Raw genomic sequence first — 15,222 nt, 5'->3', positions numbered from 1 at the left:
ATCTAGGGCGGAATTACATGTTAATTTTAAAGCACATAAAATAGTTAAAAATCAATTTAAAGTTAAGGTTTTAAAAGCATGATGTCTTTTGAAGGATTGCATATTGATTTTAAATATAACTATCTAATTATATATGCATGGACTAAAGTATGAAGTCAACTGCTTTGTAAATGCCAGGAGGCTATTTTTCAGTAATAGTTGAGATGCTTACGGGAAACCGGATTGCTGTATTGCTGGCAAAGAAAATGGCTTGTGACGTTATTTACAAGTTTTGCCCCATGGTCACTGCCATACATCAATAATAGGTATTATTATAGACAAAGTCTAAGTGTTTCTGCTTATGGAGCATTATAAATTCTGTTTGGAGTATTTTCCTTACATTTTTGCCATCACTCACTTTCCTTTTGGGGCTGTGTTAGTGCCAGTAGAATTTAATGTAGTACATGATTTCAATTGATAAAGATAATGATGTGTGTCTATAAATTGCATTCACTGACTAGATTATAATTTTGCAGTTCCATTATGCCTATTGCCAGTAAAATTACTGTTTTTATAAGTTTTATTTTCTAGACCTTGTATTTTATATATGTCTATATCAAGCAAAGCATAATCAAGAAGTATTTCTTTCCAAAATTTAAACTAGTGATTGCTTTTACCGTGCAAAATAAAACAGGCCGGGAAGTTTATAGAGAACTGATTTTATCTTTGCACTGAGGTAGTAGCAGTTTCATATAATGGAAATACACTTGCATAGATGTTTTTCAGACTGATCAACAGGAATTATTTTATTTCACACCGAATAAAAATGGTTAGTTTTCCATGTGAATGAAAATGCTGTTTGTATCTTGTTCTGATAATTTGGTAAAGCTTACATTGCTTACTCTCAGTAACTTACATCATTTTGTAAGAAAGAAGGCACACATTTAGTAAATAGAACAGGTGCAAAACCTTTTTACTCCATTATGAAAATGTTACATGTAAACATTTGTGTAAGTAACATAAAGTAAATTGGTCAGTTACTGATAAGACGCCAAAAAAGCACAGTAGCAAAGCATATATAAATTGCCATTGTGCTTTCTTTATCTTTTGGTGTCTACTGTAATTTTTCCTGCATAGCCATACCCACCCACACCTTTGCTGCCACAGATCATATTCACTGACACAAAAGGTGTAAGAAACCAGCCACCTCAACTTGCCATAAAGTGTGACTTCAGGACACAGCTATTAGACAAAGACCTAAACAGAAAAGCAAGGGATGATAATGATGCAGGAAGCTCAAAATGCTGTGGGTTTCATTTCTGTACCATCAGTAACCTCAGTTTCATGATTCAACATTTTAGATGTAAATAATTTACAACAATAGAAGTGAGAGCACATTATGTGAAAAAGAAGTAAATAATTCAGCTCTAAAATGTGGGATGCCCCTAGTAATGAGAGGCCCATGAGAGTTATTCATCAAATGTCTTCAATGGACTCTGCAAATGTGTGAAATTTTGTGATTTAAAAATTTGTTTCCTTTTATTTTGTTTTCAATAAGAAATTAAATAAGCATAGCCTTGTGCATTGGAGGGGGGAGGGGAGAAGAACAGAAGGAAAAGTGAGTGATGATGACTTGGGGCTTGTTTTGACTGTGGACATCAATGACCACATCTCTGGAATTCTGAGATTTAAACAAGATTCACCTGTAGGTGTTGATAAAGGGCAGGATAATTCTCTAGGGTTTTTTTTGCAAGTAATTGTAAGCTTGATTTGGTTTAAATGGGACTCTCGCAGTGCATGGTCAGAATTAGAGTCTCTGGTAAGCCAAGGAGCAATGTGACTGGGTTGACATTATCAGTGAAATGGAGAATTAGATAATTATTACAAATACTTTTGCCAGAGTTAAAGTACTAGAATGGAATAACACTTTTTTCAGACTTTGTGCAATCTCATCCTTTTGGAAAATACATCCGAATTCCAAATCCTACTCCTGATTTCATTTTTTACCAGCCATGGGACCTTCAGAAAGTTCCTCAAGTCTTCCTGAACCTTGCTTGCCTTACTGTAAAGATGGCACTAATAACAGTACCTACTCATGTGGTTGTTGTGGAGATTAAATGAGATGATACCCCAAAATGTTTAGCATAGAAGCGTAGTATATGCTATTTAAGAAATATTAGCTAGTATCAATTATTTTTACATAATTAATTTTGAGAGTTTTTAAGAGACTGTATGGAGGTCATAAACATAGGCTTTGCAGAGATCTTCTGATCCTCTGGTTTGCCACACATTGACTGTATGACCTTGTGCAGGTTCTTTTCTAAGCCTTGGTTTCCTCATCTATAAAATAAGGATGATAATAACTATGAGGATGAAATAGCATACATAAAACACTTAACACAGTGCCTGCCTCATAGTAAGCAATCAAAAACTTTATATATGCATGTGTGTATCTATTTACATACATATTATAATATGTGCACACACATGAGAAAAAGACTTGAAGCAGCCTCTGTACCCACACCCTAACCCACAGTCCTTTCCCAACATGTCTTTCCTCCAGATTACATATAATTCTCAACAAGTCAATTGTTTGGCTTCCCAAGTCCCAGAAGATCACCGACAGTAGACTGGAAGTGAAACAGGAGCTGCTAAATGCTGGCTCTGTGACAGGTGTGAATTCGCAGAAGATTTATGGAACTCTGTAAGACTAGAACCTCTTTTAGGGCAAAGGCTGGTTGGTATTCTTGGCTGCACTGAGTAAGTACCTAAAAAATGTGTGCTCAAGTGAATTGAGGGATTTTTAACATAGCATAAAGGACCTTTAAAATGACTCTCCCTCTTTTCACAAGAAGATAAAGCACACATCCATTTACAAATCTTCATTTGCCAAAATACACATGAACAGTATAGGAAAATTCCATTGAATCATTTAAATGAAGGTATATGCATAGAAAGCTCCTTCCTCAGAGATATGGGCTAAAGGTGGAAATAGTTGCTATAATTACCTCTATTTTCCATTTCATCTCAAAGCATAGACTTGGTTTTAGCGTTTTTTTCTGACGGTGTAATTCTACCTATGTTACCCTCCTTAACAAAAACCCCCCAGTGCCATTGGTCATGAGCACGAAGTCCTGCTGAGAGACTTGCTTCTAGAGAAAAACCTGTCCTTCCTAGGTAAGATTGCTTCTCTAGTTTGTAATATCTCCAGGAGTGCTTAAATATATATATTTTTTAAAATCTTCCTCTCGCAGTTATTATGTACTAAAGGAAGAGTGAATGATGATTGATGCTGCGCATGTTATCTTTTATTGATTTAGAACTGAGCAGGAACTCAGTTACCTAATCCCCTATGTGTACAGCCCATGCACAGGCTTGCAATTAATATTTTATAGAATAAGTGGCTGAAAAAATGCCTTAATATCTGTTGCAGTATTACTTTTGGTGTCATGAGATATTAACCATAATCTAGGACTTATGAGAGAAAGAAACAAAAGAAATATTGTCTATAAAATGCTTTTATATTTTAAAAAGGACCGTTAGAAAAATTCATGTTAGATATGTTTGTGTCATATATGGAATCAGCTAGTGCTTTTACTTGAAAGCCAAATATTAAGCTTTTATTAATTTTTGCCAAATATTAATTGTACCATAGGTTTAGTATGATTTTTAAAAATCTCACATGTATGTGTGTGCTTGTGTGCCAGTGTGGAATCTTATTACAGATTGTTCTTTCAACATCTCTTAAGCATTAGAAATTAAGCCTCAAAGGGCATACATGTGATAACTAATCATAGAAACCATAAAATAGTCTACAATGAATTAATTCTTCTTCTCCATTTTAAATGTGGTAATTTACAAAGATTCTATACAAATTATATTATTGTACACATCTGTTTTATGTAGATATTTAAGAGTCTGTAGAGTGTTTTAGGTAAAAAAAATCAAAGAATATAGGATTACATAATCTTTATTCCAAAATGGACAAAGTCTTGGCAAAGGAAAGTCAAATGAATGGACTTATGTCAAGTTGATGAGGGATGTTGAATACAGTCCTGTAAGAAGTCTTTTTTAAGTCTCAGTATTCAATATTTTTGTTAATGAACTGAAGAATGGAGTTGAATGTGTTATAAGATCGTTGATAATTTGAAGAGGGAAGATATAAATATAGTCCAGCTATGGTTAAAGAAAGTTGATAAATTAAGAAAGTGGCCTCAAATTTCAGTGAGATTTGAATTAAATTTCAGTATGTAGAAGCAACAAGTTTTTTCATATGAGGACAACTGAAACGTTCAGCCTATGGAAAGATGGATAATGGCTCAGAACCAGTTGGAATGGATGACTCATGATGCACCGTAAGATATCTTTTAGAACTATGGAGTTCTGATAGTATTTTGAAGTATCTGATCACATTGATCACTCAAATAGTGGTCAATATGGCATGGCCAAATCTATTTTATTATTTTAAGCCACCAACTAAGCAGTCATATTTTCAGGACTGCTTGGTGTTATTCTTTGGGCACCATCTGCTTATGGGAAGTCAGGCCCTTGGCGTCATTTCTTTGCTTAGCCTAGCTTTTCTCTGCCTCGTTCCTGAGGGCTAGAAGACCACAGTAGAGAGGAAGAGCAAAGGGCTTACATGTGTTCTGAACTTAGTCCCAGGTCTATGACTCCCTTGATTCTGGGAACTGAGAGTGTTAGACTGGATTGACCACAGCTGAGAAAGTTAATGCAGAAACATGGTCAGGGAGTCAGTACCAATTGCATACAAATTCAGAAAGGGGACTTAAAATTGAGGGGTCCCACCAGTTCCTCTGTGCTATGGGATCTAGAGATAATTATTTTTATTGAGGCATACCAAACATTGACACTTAACTGATCTTTAAGAACAAATGAATTATAGGATGTTTAGCTGACTCCATGTAACCTTAGTCCTGTTTTGAAGCATTTCCTCATCAACATACAAAGAAGTTGTTAATTTATTCTATGGCTTTTAAGTATTTTAATGTAGTACTGAATTAATACATGTTTATTTACAGTTAAAACATGAAAACTCAAAAACCCATTTGAAATATTGTTATGGAGTTGCTCTTTTACCTTGTTCTTTTGCCCCTTCACGATGATTAATTAGATCTAAAGTACTGTGCCAGGTTAATTTAGATAGATCATCATTTTAAATCCAACTAGGGAAAAAGATTGGTATATAAAATAGACCACTAATCTTATGTTTTCTTGTTTACATGTGTACACCTTGAATTGTGTTGCAGAGACATCGCAAACATGTTTGTTTTACTTTGATTGTTTTATAAGGAAAAATAAAATCAGTCTCTCTCCCCCCAAAACTCCCCCACATTGGTTTCTAATCTGGACTCCTTTCAAAAGTCAAAGATTCCTAGTGTTTGTGTATTAACTCTTCTTAAGAATTATGAAATTTTTTATCGTCTTCTAAGTTTTCCACCCATTGTGCACTATACGTCATTTTTTAAAGTACATATTTTACCTGACCTCTTTTACCAATAGAAGAGAAAAATAAATAAATCACCTTTATTTTAACCCTAGTAATTTGTTGAATTTCCTTGATTCATAACCGTGTACTGAGAAACTGCTATGGCACAAGATTTAACCAGGCACTCTTGTGGTGGGGGGGGAGGTAGAGAAGAAGGGTCCTTATCATTGAAGATATTGAAGATTTGGGTGCTCTCGTATGGACTTATCCTTTCCTGTAAGTTTATCCATTTTGTACTTCTGCAAATAGGGATACTGTGTTAAGAGAAGTCAGTTTCTCTAAAATATTTCTTTTATTCATGTATTTATTCATTTATTCCACAAATAATTTACTGAGTCAGGTACTATTTTCGGCACTAGACATAATTCAGATGACATCCCTGCTGTCCTGGAGTTTGGTCTAGTAGGGAGGCAAGCTACAAACAAATGAACACAGATGATTTCTAGCAATTTCTCAGAGTTCTTGCATTTCTCTTATTCATTATTCATTCATCCTTTTCAACTAACTTTTGTTGAGTGTGTTCTCTACATGCTGGGAACTACCCTAGGTGGGATGAAGATGATGATAAGCGCTCCATGCCCTCCGGATGCTCATGGCCATGCACACCATTGCCACGTCTATCCCAATAAGAATAGAGTTCCATCTCTAGTACGTCTCACGTCGGAGGTGCTCACTTGATTGTCTTGATAATGAAAATAAATACATACAAGGATGTAAGGATGTTTTTGTGCAACTTTCATTAAACTTTTGAAAGAAAGGTACAGATTATACTAAAAATCAATAGCTACCCTTTACATGTGAAGAAAATGCTACTGGCTCGTAAGTGACTTTTCCTAAAGTGGTGATAGAATTTTACATAGTCATCTGCTGTCTCTCAGCGGCACCTTCCTGCCACCATGTGCTTCTTGGATGGCTAGTTGAGCTCATTACCTTGGCTACCTTACCACTAAGCTAACCACTCTTTCTTTCGTTAGTTCAGCAGACAGATTTAAGTACTTGCAATGGGCAGGCACCATTGAGGAGGGGAAAGTTGAATCAAACATGGAGCCTTCCAGAAAATTTTCAGATAAGTTTAAGTACATGTCAGTTCCTTCCTAGGATAGTTAATTTTGAATTAACATTTATTGATCAGCGTTTGAAGTTACAGAAGATGTGAAGACCTTGCTGCCCACTTCTGGGCTTGGATGCACGAAGAACCCATCGTAAACTTTAAATTGACCGATAAGCAATGTGATCATCCTTATCCCCTTTGCTAAGGAGTTGTTCCATTTCTAATATCAATGAAATAGAAAATGTATTTTATCTACTGATGGAGATGTTTTAATTTGTATCTTTCAAGTGATTAATGAGACCACGTTTTGTTATGTTCTCTCTGTCTCTCTCTTTTGGGGATGGTAGGGGGAGACCTTTGGACAAAAGGCAAGAGAGGAAAGGGAAATAGTGACAGCAAGAAGACGACAAGACTGTTTGCTCTGTTAGGAAAATATGAAAGAGCTTATACCGAATACTGAAGACAAACCATTCATCCTCCATGGGTTGGCATACCTCCAGGTCGGAGGGACTTTCATTAGTGACTTCCACAGCCACTGTCTCGTGCAAATTCTCGTTAAGTTTGGCTTAATAAGGATGGCTCTGGAGATATTTTATTCTTTCCAGTGAATGTTACCCTGTTAGTAGAAGCTGACAATTATTTTGAGTGACACCTGAGAGGTATTTGCTTTATCCTCACCTCACCCTCCCATGTCTGGTCTTGCCTGATGACAAACCAGCATATTTTACATGGGTACTTTCCTCGCATTCGTGTATTACTCTGTGGGACTCCAGGAGACATAATCTGTAAAGCAAAAAGGCTTACCCTTGCTGTAAGAAATTAGGATCTTTGTTTCTAAGAGTTCATCTGCTTCTGCTGCTTCATTCCCCACCTGAAGCGACAGTGCTCTGCTGGGGAGGTGATTATGATGTGACGAGCAGGGGATTACGACTCCAGGTGAAGAACAGGTAGTGGGAACAGGTGAGATTTGGAATACTGAGCTTGCGTTTATGTGCAAATGTTAGCATAGAGAATAAGAGACTAGAAGTAAAACATAGGATTATGTAGGCTAAAGGGAACTAAGAGAGTTGGGTTTTTCATAAGGTGTCAGCTATTTAAATTCCTATCTCAAGGTTAAAAATAAGATGCAGTTTTCAAAGTAACAGGAACACAATACAGGAGCGGGACATGGGGAATTTGGGCCCTGTTCTTCCCTTCCGGAGGAAATTGTCATGATCGGGGACCATCTTTACTTAATCTCCTTATTGAACATGCTTGTGTATGTTTCTCCCTGGGACCAAGAGAAAAGAACCATAGACACATGTGTGCTGCTGGAAGATAACACACTCCAGGAACTCTGAGAACAAGTTCCCCTGTCCTGTTATGGGAGTCTTCCTGCGCCAGGCCCAGACCCTTCCCTCACCATTGCTCTGAGTAGATAACTCATGTCTGCTGATCATGTGCTTTTTGGCTACTGATGACATATTGGAACTATTTTGTTTGTAAGTGACAGAAATCTAATCAAACTAGATTGCACACACACAGAAGAAGTTATTGGTTCAGAGAGATACCTGAGAAGTTCAAAGGAGAGAAGTTTGCTTCTGGTGTATCTAGAATCCAGAAGACAAAACAGTGTCCTCAGTATCTCCTCTTTTCTCCTGTGTTCTGCTTCTTTCAGTGTTGGCTTCATTCTCAGGCAACAAAGATGATCTCTGGCAGTTGCTAGTTGGTTTAGTCCGTAGAGTCTGTAGTCCCAGAAAAAAGTTAGTGATTCTCTTTTGCCCCATACGGATCTCAGAAAGGGCTCTGATCAGCTAGTCTGGGTCAAGGGACCACCCCTGTGGTCAGTGGTTGGGCGTCACATTGTTGTCTGCCCATCAGAATCACATTATGAGAGTGGGGTGGCATGCTAGACAGGATGGGATATAGGACAAAAAAAAAAAAAAATCAAATATATACTCCACTGAAAATTAGCTACAAGTTACAGCTTTACTCCCCATAACCAAAAGGCATTGATGGTCAGATCTGTTACTACTATTTTTGGATTGGCTCCTTGGTCTTGTGTGTGTGTGTCTGTCTGTCTGTCTATCTGTCTCTCTGTCTCTGTGTAAGAGGTCCTTTTTATGTCTCAGAACTGCTAATATGCCTCCGTTTATTGAGATTGGTTCTGGGACAGATGGAGGTGGCCCTGCCAAAGGGTCTGACATCAGTGACTACTGCTAAAAGAACTGGGGCAGACAAAGTCTAACATTCAGCTATTCCTCAGAATTTTGGAGTTAAAAAGGACTCTAGTGACCATCCAGTCCCCTTGTTTTGTTTAGAGGAAACTGGCCCCAGGCCTTGCATCACAGCTAGTGCCCTCTCAATACCTCACCCTAGATTCTTTTTACTCTACTTTGCTGATTTGCCCCCTCTTTTGTGGCATTAAACCAAAAGAATTTAGAGTGATGTGGTGTAAAATATAGAAGAGTTTCACTTTTGTTGTTGATATTCGTATCCTCTGTCTCCACAGCCACCAGTCAGCAGGGGCCAGCCTGCCCAGCCTCGCTTTGCACCGTCCCAGCCTCGTGACCTCCCATTTGTTTCCTATCGTTAGGACATTTCACTTTTCACTAGTATTGTCCCCTAAAGACGTAAGCAAAGGACAAGGTCAGAGCAGTCAGTTGGATTCCTTATTAGTGGCTTTGATAAGAGGCTTTAGGGGAAGAGGTTGAAACTAATGGCTGTAATGAAATTTGGGGTTCTCTAAAGATTTCATTTATCTGTGCTATCGGTCTCCCCTTAAATGCATATCTGTTCTGTGTACCTTTGCACAGGGTTTGCATATCATAGTAACATCTATTACTGAAACCTTGCTAACGTCTTAAATTGAGTAGAAAAGGCTGTGAAACTTGACGTTAGAGAACATAAAAATATGGAATACAAGATCATAGCTCCAAGTATTGAATGAGACTGTTTTGGAACAAAAATAACACAGAAAAACAAAGTACTTGAGTAGAAAAGATAGAATGTAGTTTTCATTTGTATTGATGTTTACCTTTTGCCTCTCCCTAATTTAGTACTAAGGTAATATGTGTTAAAAAGATTCTTTTTGTCATGCAATATATTTTAACCTTGCACTTTAGAAACCTACAAATTCATAGATAAAAGGCTGTGTCAGAATGTAGCTTTTCATTTTCAGATGTTGTGAACTGGAATTTTGCATAATTTCTCTGGGAATAACAGCATTTCTTAAATTTAAAGCCTTTTAATAAAACAAGTGAAAGAAAACCTCAGACTTTTTCTTGGTAGTCCTCAGACCCTCCTATGATTCTTAAGTATATGTTAACTAGTTTCAGATGTGATTTTTCTCTGACTCAAAATCAGCTCTTTATTTAAAAAAAAGAAACTGTGTAATTAGTACTTAATTGCTTTGGATATTTTGGGCATTTAGAGAAGAAGTTAATTAAAAGGCCAGAGAAATTAAACTTTCACACTGTTCTTTACATATGTGTAATTCCTTGTTTTAAATGCCCTCTAAAGGCAGGCCTGACAACTTAAAAATAAATGAAGACCTGGGTTGTTTTAAAAATTTAACATTAGTTTTATCTGTGGATGTAGTTTCATTGATTTTTTGTTGTTGTTCAATTGGAGAAAAGACCGTTGAAATGCTAGAAATCAAGAGATTATCTAGTATCTGGATACATATTTAATTACATTGAAAGGTATTTATAACATTTTAAAATCCAGTTATTCCTTTTTGGATGGTGAATTAAATAGAATTTTTATTCATCTCCTCTTCAGGCAGGTGTCACCTGAGTAATATCCAACAGATGGCCGTCACCTCTTTTGTGTTTCAAGATCTTCTAGGAGGAAATAAGAATTTTTCCCCCACTTCATAAATATTATACATGTTGATGAAATTTAAATATTTGCCATAATTAAGAGTGGTATACATTCTATTGGGACAAACAGAACTTGGTTGATGTGGGCTCTTCTCTGTATCTTTAACTATTTGAAAGGTCTAGGTCTTAGTGGGTCACTGACCTTCTCTAGGCCACTTTTGTCACATCTAAACTGGAATGTTACACTAGTGATCTCTAAGACTTTACGAGCTCAGAAATACTGTGTTTCATGAGGCACACATTATCTAAGAATCCTACATTTTGTGGCCCTTGAGGCTAACAAGTCTGCTTTTAAGTGAGAGTATTCTTATATTAATTTTTATAATGAATACTTCAACTATGACATTAACAAGCTTAGTAGTTATGAAACATATTGAGGGTTTTTAGTGTACACCTTAAATCAGAAGAGCCTTACTTCATATTTGCTACATTCGCTGAATAAGATAAGTATACAGGATTGATTTCATAGTGATCCCCAACCATTTTTGGAAGTTATACTAAAAGTGCTATTCTAAATCATTGCCTTTACTCCTTTTTCCCCCCTTTCTAACTAATATTATTTTCGGTTTTTTCCTTAATCATGATCATTTTTTCTTGAAGAAAATGGCAGCTTACTTATCCAGTTTCCCATTGGGGAGTTCAAAGAATCATAAGTAACCACTTGGTTCCAATATGTGCAGAGCTATAAGAACTTGGATGAAATGTATGATTCTCAAGGAAAATATAAATTGCAAAACTGACGATAGAAGAGATAAAAATCTAAACAGATCAGTAGCCATAAAAGAAATAGGAAAAATCACCAAAGAGCTGTTCACCGTAGAAGTGCTAGGCCCAGACTGGTTTTCGTAAGGAATTCTGCTCAAACTTTAAGGAGTAGATAAATGCAATGTTACTTAAAATATTACGGATCAAAGAAAAAAGTAGGAAAACTTCCCATGAGTATTAAGGAAAGGAAAGCAATCCCCTCCTTGATGATCAAGATGAACCTCAGAGCAGACAGCTGGGACCAAGGATTGAAGATAGCAGTGAGAGTTTCCAAATAAAACTTTGAACTTTGGGCCACATTCATTGTCTCTGTGCCTTGTTGATTCATGGGGAGTGAAATCAGGAAAGAAAGTTCTTAAGTCTGTCTGGGTAGGCTTTGTAGAAGACATGAATGTTCTTAAAATTGCACTTGTATTTTATTTACTTACCCTTTGAGCATTAAATGTGCAAAGCATATGTTGATGGTGAGAGTGGGATAATGGATGGGGTTTAAAAAAGTGAAAAGGAAACATTTCCTATCCTGAGAACAGAGGCTTTTCAGGCCCAGTATGTGGAAGACAGGCCCATGCACAGTAAGACTAGAGAGTGAACCAGGAATGGGGCAGAAGAGAAGTAGCATAGGCTGTTGACTAAACCGTAACGTCTAGATCCTAGAGTTGGAACCCTGACCAACTAAATGGTCAACCAAATTTTAAATCCATTTCCAATGGTTTGGATAATGACCTAATGATAAGAAATCTTTCAGGCCAGGAAAAAAGTGTGATACAAAGGCCGGGAAATCAGGCCAGATGGATGGGGCTGACCTTAAAAATCTCCCAGTGGGATGAGCAGTGGTAGAAACTTCTCTTGGGGCCTAGACCAGGTGAGCAAGGCCACCTCTTCATAAGTGCTACTTCCATACTTGTAGTGTCATTTCCTCTGAACTCTGTCAAGTTGTTTCCTCCTTCTTTCCTAGGAAATCTAGGATGAAAGAAACAATGTGAAGGTTGAAACAGAGGCAGTAAGGCAGTGAGAGTTTAGTAAATAAAGAATGGAGAAGAGACCCAAGACATAACATAGTATTTCAGATGTATGGAATAACCTCTTAACTATAAAAAAAAAATCTAATATCCATGGTGGTGACACAGACCTCAGAAGCTATACTTTGGGTTCAATTACTATTGGATCAACTTCATACTGAGAGGGAGGAAGAGAGGGAGGTAGAGTGAGAGAGAAAGTGGGCAGTTGAGTTTTGAAGTTCTCCAGAGAAAGATGGAAAGATTCCCTAACCTCATCTGATGTTTTATGTTCACGTTTTGGGTTTGGGTATTTTTTTCACATTAAGTTAGTCATGAAATTTAAATTGTAGGTGTTATGTTGGTAATTTGGGGGTGGTGAGCAGGAGTACAACATCTGCCTTTTAAAAGGATTTTAGTTCCTGCATTCGGATTGCTTGATGACCTTTGAAATTTTGTTTTGAGTTGCTGTCAGAAAAATAATCAGTTTTCTTTCTGAAGTGAATTTTAACATCTGTAAAGGTTGGTCAAGCTAGGATAGTTTTAATAAACTAGTAATCGCTTTTTCAGTGTCAACTCAGCTTTTAAAACTGTTCATCAGCTACCTGAAACATCGGCTCAAGGCGCTTGAGTTGATTTTAATAAATGCCTTTTCCATTAAACATTCTTGTCGTGGCCAGACTGCATTTAGAGGGTAGAAATTTTTCCCGTCTTGTTCATCTACAGTCCAGTTTTCCAATTCTTTTGTTTTTAAAGTAAAATTAGTTTGATTTGTATTTTGTTATCTCAACAGTTAACTGAAAATTTTTTATATTTCAAGGAGGGGAGATTATTCTGAATTCTGGCATCAATCTTCCAAAATCTGAATAGCTAAAGGATATCGACTTTTAACAAAATTTAACTTAAATATCTAGTTTAAATCTGTGTCTTGTCATTAAAAGGTTATTTACGTTTAAAATGCTGACCTTTCAAGATGTACACAAGAGTGTTCTAAAACAGAGTTTCTGAACATTGGCCATGAAACCACTGTCTTGGGCTGACAAATGGGTTGGAAATAAGCTACCCAACACTGGAAATGGGCCATTAATTTTAATCAAAGGTGATGCAGGAAGGCGAATGGGATGCATGACAATGTCAACAGCCCAGTAGGTGTTAAGAGTCCACACAGCCTTCCTTGTTACTTGGTTGGGCCATTAGTTGAGGTTGGGTGAAGACAGAAAGCCATGTCTGGAATTGAATGACCAGGTCACTCCAAAATCTAATGGAGGACTCCTCATTTCAGAAATCACATTGTAATGCCATTAGAAGTCAAGGACAGCATTTAGAAAATATTGGAGGATTTTTTTTTTTTAAACCAGGCACCTTGCTAGTTTTTTCCAACTTTGTCAAGCTCCCTGTTTTCCTGCCTCTTTTCTTTCTGAATGGATCATTGATATTTACAGAGGATCAAGAAATCGAACAGACTGAGAAAAAAATCTCAAAGCCTGTTTGCTTTTCAGAATTACATATTGTTAGTTGTAAAACTCTGGTAAATGCCAGAAACAGCATACCAAAGGAATTAAGCAAGATAATTAATTCTCTGTGGTGATCTCATTGTCCTTGTCTGTTTCTTGTGTTCTTGTGTGTAGGAATAGTTTCACTAATTGAAACCAAACTTTCTTAATTGCTTTAACGAAAGCATTTGTTTTTTAATTGTAAAGGCCACTGAGATTGTGCCTTACTGTAAATTATCAATATTGGCTGATAACATTAGTGATAGTCATGGTGTTGAAAGCTTTTCTTTTAATCAGTAAGCATTTTCATTATTTTGAGTATTTTTTATTATAAAAAAGGTAGCGTATGGCAGCTTGAATTAATGATGTTTATAATAAAGACATAAAACTGCAGAAGGGACAAAGAGGCATTTTTATATCTATGCTTCAGGTTTGTTAAGAAAGTTCATTTATTCTGACACAGCATTGCATACATAAGAAAGATACGTATGACTGCCTTAGTAATTTTTACACATTTTTAAGAAAGAAAAGCAATTATATTGCTGTCTTGTTAATGGAATACTGTTAGAAGTAATAGTATTTGTTCTTCCTGTAGATGAAGATCAGCTCCGTGCGAAGGGTTATGACAAAACGCCAGACTTTATCTTACAAGTACCAGTGGGTAAGTCCGTAGACTCTATTACGCCCTTGTTTATAGAGAAAAGGGATGTGTTTTTGCCATCGACTTTTTAGCTTTTAGTTAATATTAGCAAATGTTACCAGCATAGATTAGCTTTATAGTGTTGGACCTAAATGGGTAAAATCGTTGGGAAAGATTATTTTAAAATAGCAGAAAATAATAAGTTCAGAAGAAATCCACGCCTTAAAAACTTTTACATATATTTGAGAAATAAACATATCTTCTGAAGAAATTTTGGTTGACATTTTCAAGTTATTTCTCTAAATATTAAATTTGTAAAACATGGTTCTGTTAAAAATCCAGGCTTACTTTGGTTTGCTTTCGCATTACTTGTCGACTTATGAAGGCAGTCTCAGAATAGGAGAGGGACTTCTGAAGATGATGATGAAAATAAAAAGGATGTGATTGTAGCACAAATATTCCTTGTAACGAACATGTACGATGTGTTGTTTTATAATTACCTCCATAGGTGACGATGAGGGCTAAGCCTCTGCTCATTAATGGGAAGCAGAGAGAGGCCTAGAGGGAGTCCAGAATTTTCAATCTTCCCTTCCCTTTGCTCTATATTAATAATGCTTTGTCCCTTAGCTGTAGAAGGGCACATAATTCACTGGATTGAAAGCAAAGCCTCATTTGGTGATGAATGTAGCCACCACGCCTACCTGCATGACCAGTTCTGGAGCTACTGGAATAGGTAAGGTCCCATTATTTTTCTCTTAAGATAAACGATACTCAGCTGAAATCTCATTAGAAAAAATATTTTGTTTAGCTGGTAAAAATGCTAGTAGCCTTTGTTTCTAGTAAATACAGAGACTTGATTAATGTATTCATTTCAGATAATTTAAACTTCTTTGCTTTCATAATGTTGCTTCATTTTTTAAAACAAAATCT

The 15,222-nt window shown here is 36.5% G+C and overlaps 1 protein-coding gene across 6 annotated transcripts in view; it reads left to right on the top strand.

Annotated features, from left to right (window-relative positions):
- Positions 1–15,222, top strand: part of CDIN1 (CDAN1 interacting nuclease 1) — a 208,342-nt gene that overhangs the window by 97,107 nt on the left and 96,013 nt on the right. For all 6 annotated transcript variants that reach the window (XM_001503635.6, XM_023620455.2, XM_070272349.1 and 3 more), the window contains exons 8-10: positions 3,089–3,156; positions 14,248–14,313; positions 14,920–15,025. In XM_001503635.6, coding sequence (XP_001503685.1) covers positions 3,089–3,156; positions 14,248–14,313; positions 14,920–15,025 — 240 coding nt within the window. The remainder of the gene's footprint in view (positions 1–3,088; positions 3,157–14,247; positions 14,314–14,919; positions 15,026–15,222) is intronic.

The sequence above is a fragment of the Equus caballus genome, chromosome 1, assembly GCF_041296265.1.
Source record: "Equus caballus isolate H_3958 breed thoroughbred chromosome 1, TB-T2T, whole genome shotgun sequence".
Classification (NCBI taxonomy): Eukaryota; Metazoa; Chordata; class Mammalia; order Perissodactyla; family Equidae; genus Equus; species Equus caballus.
This window is presented reverse-complemented; position numbering and strand designations above follow the sequence as displayed.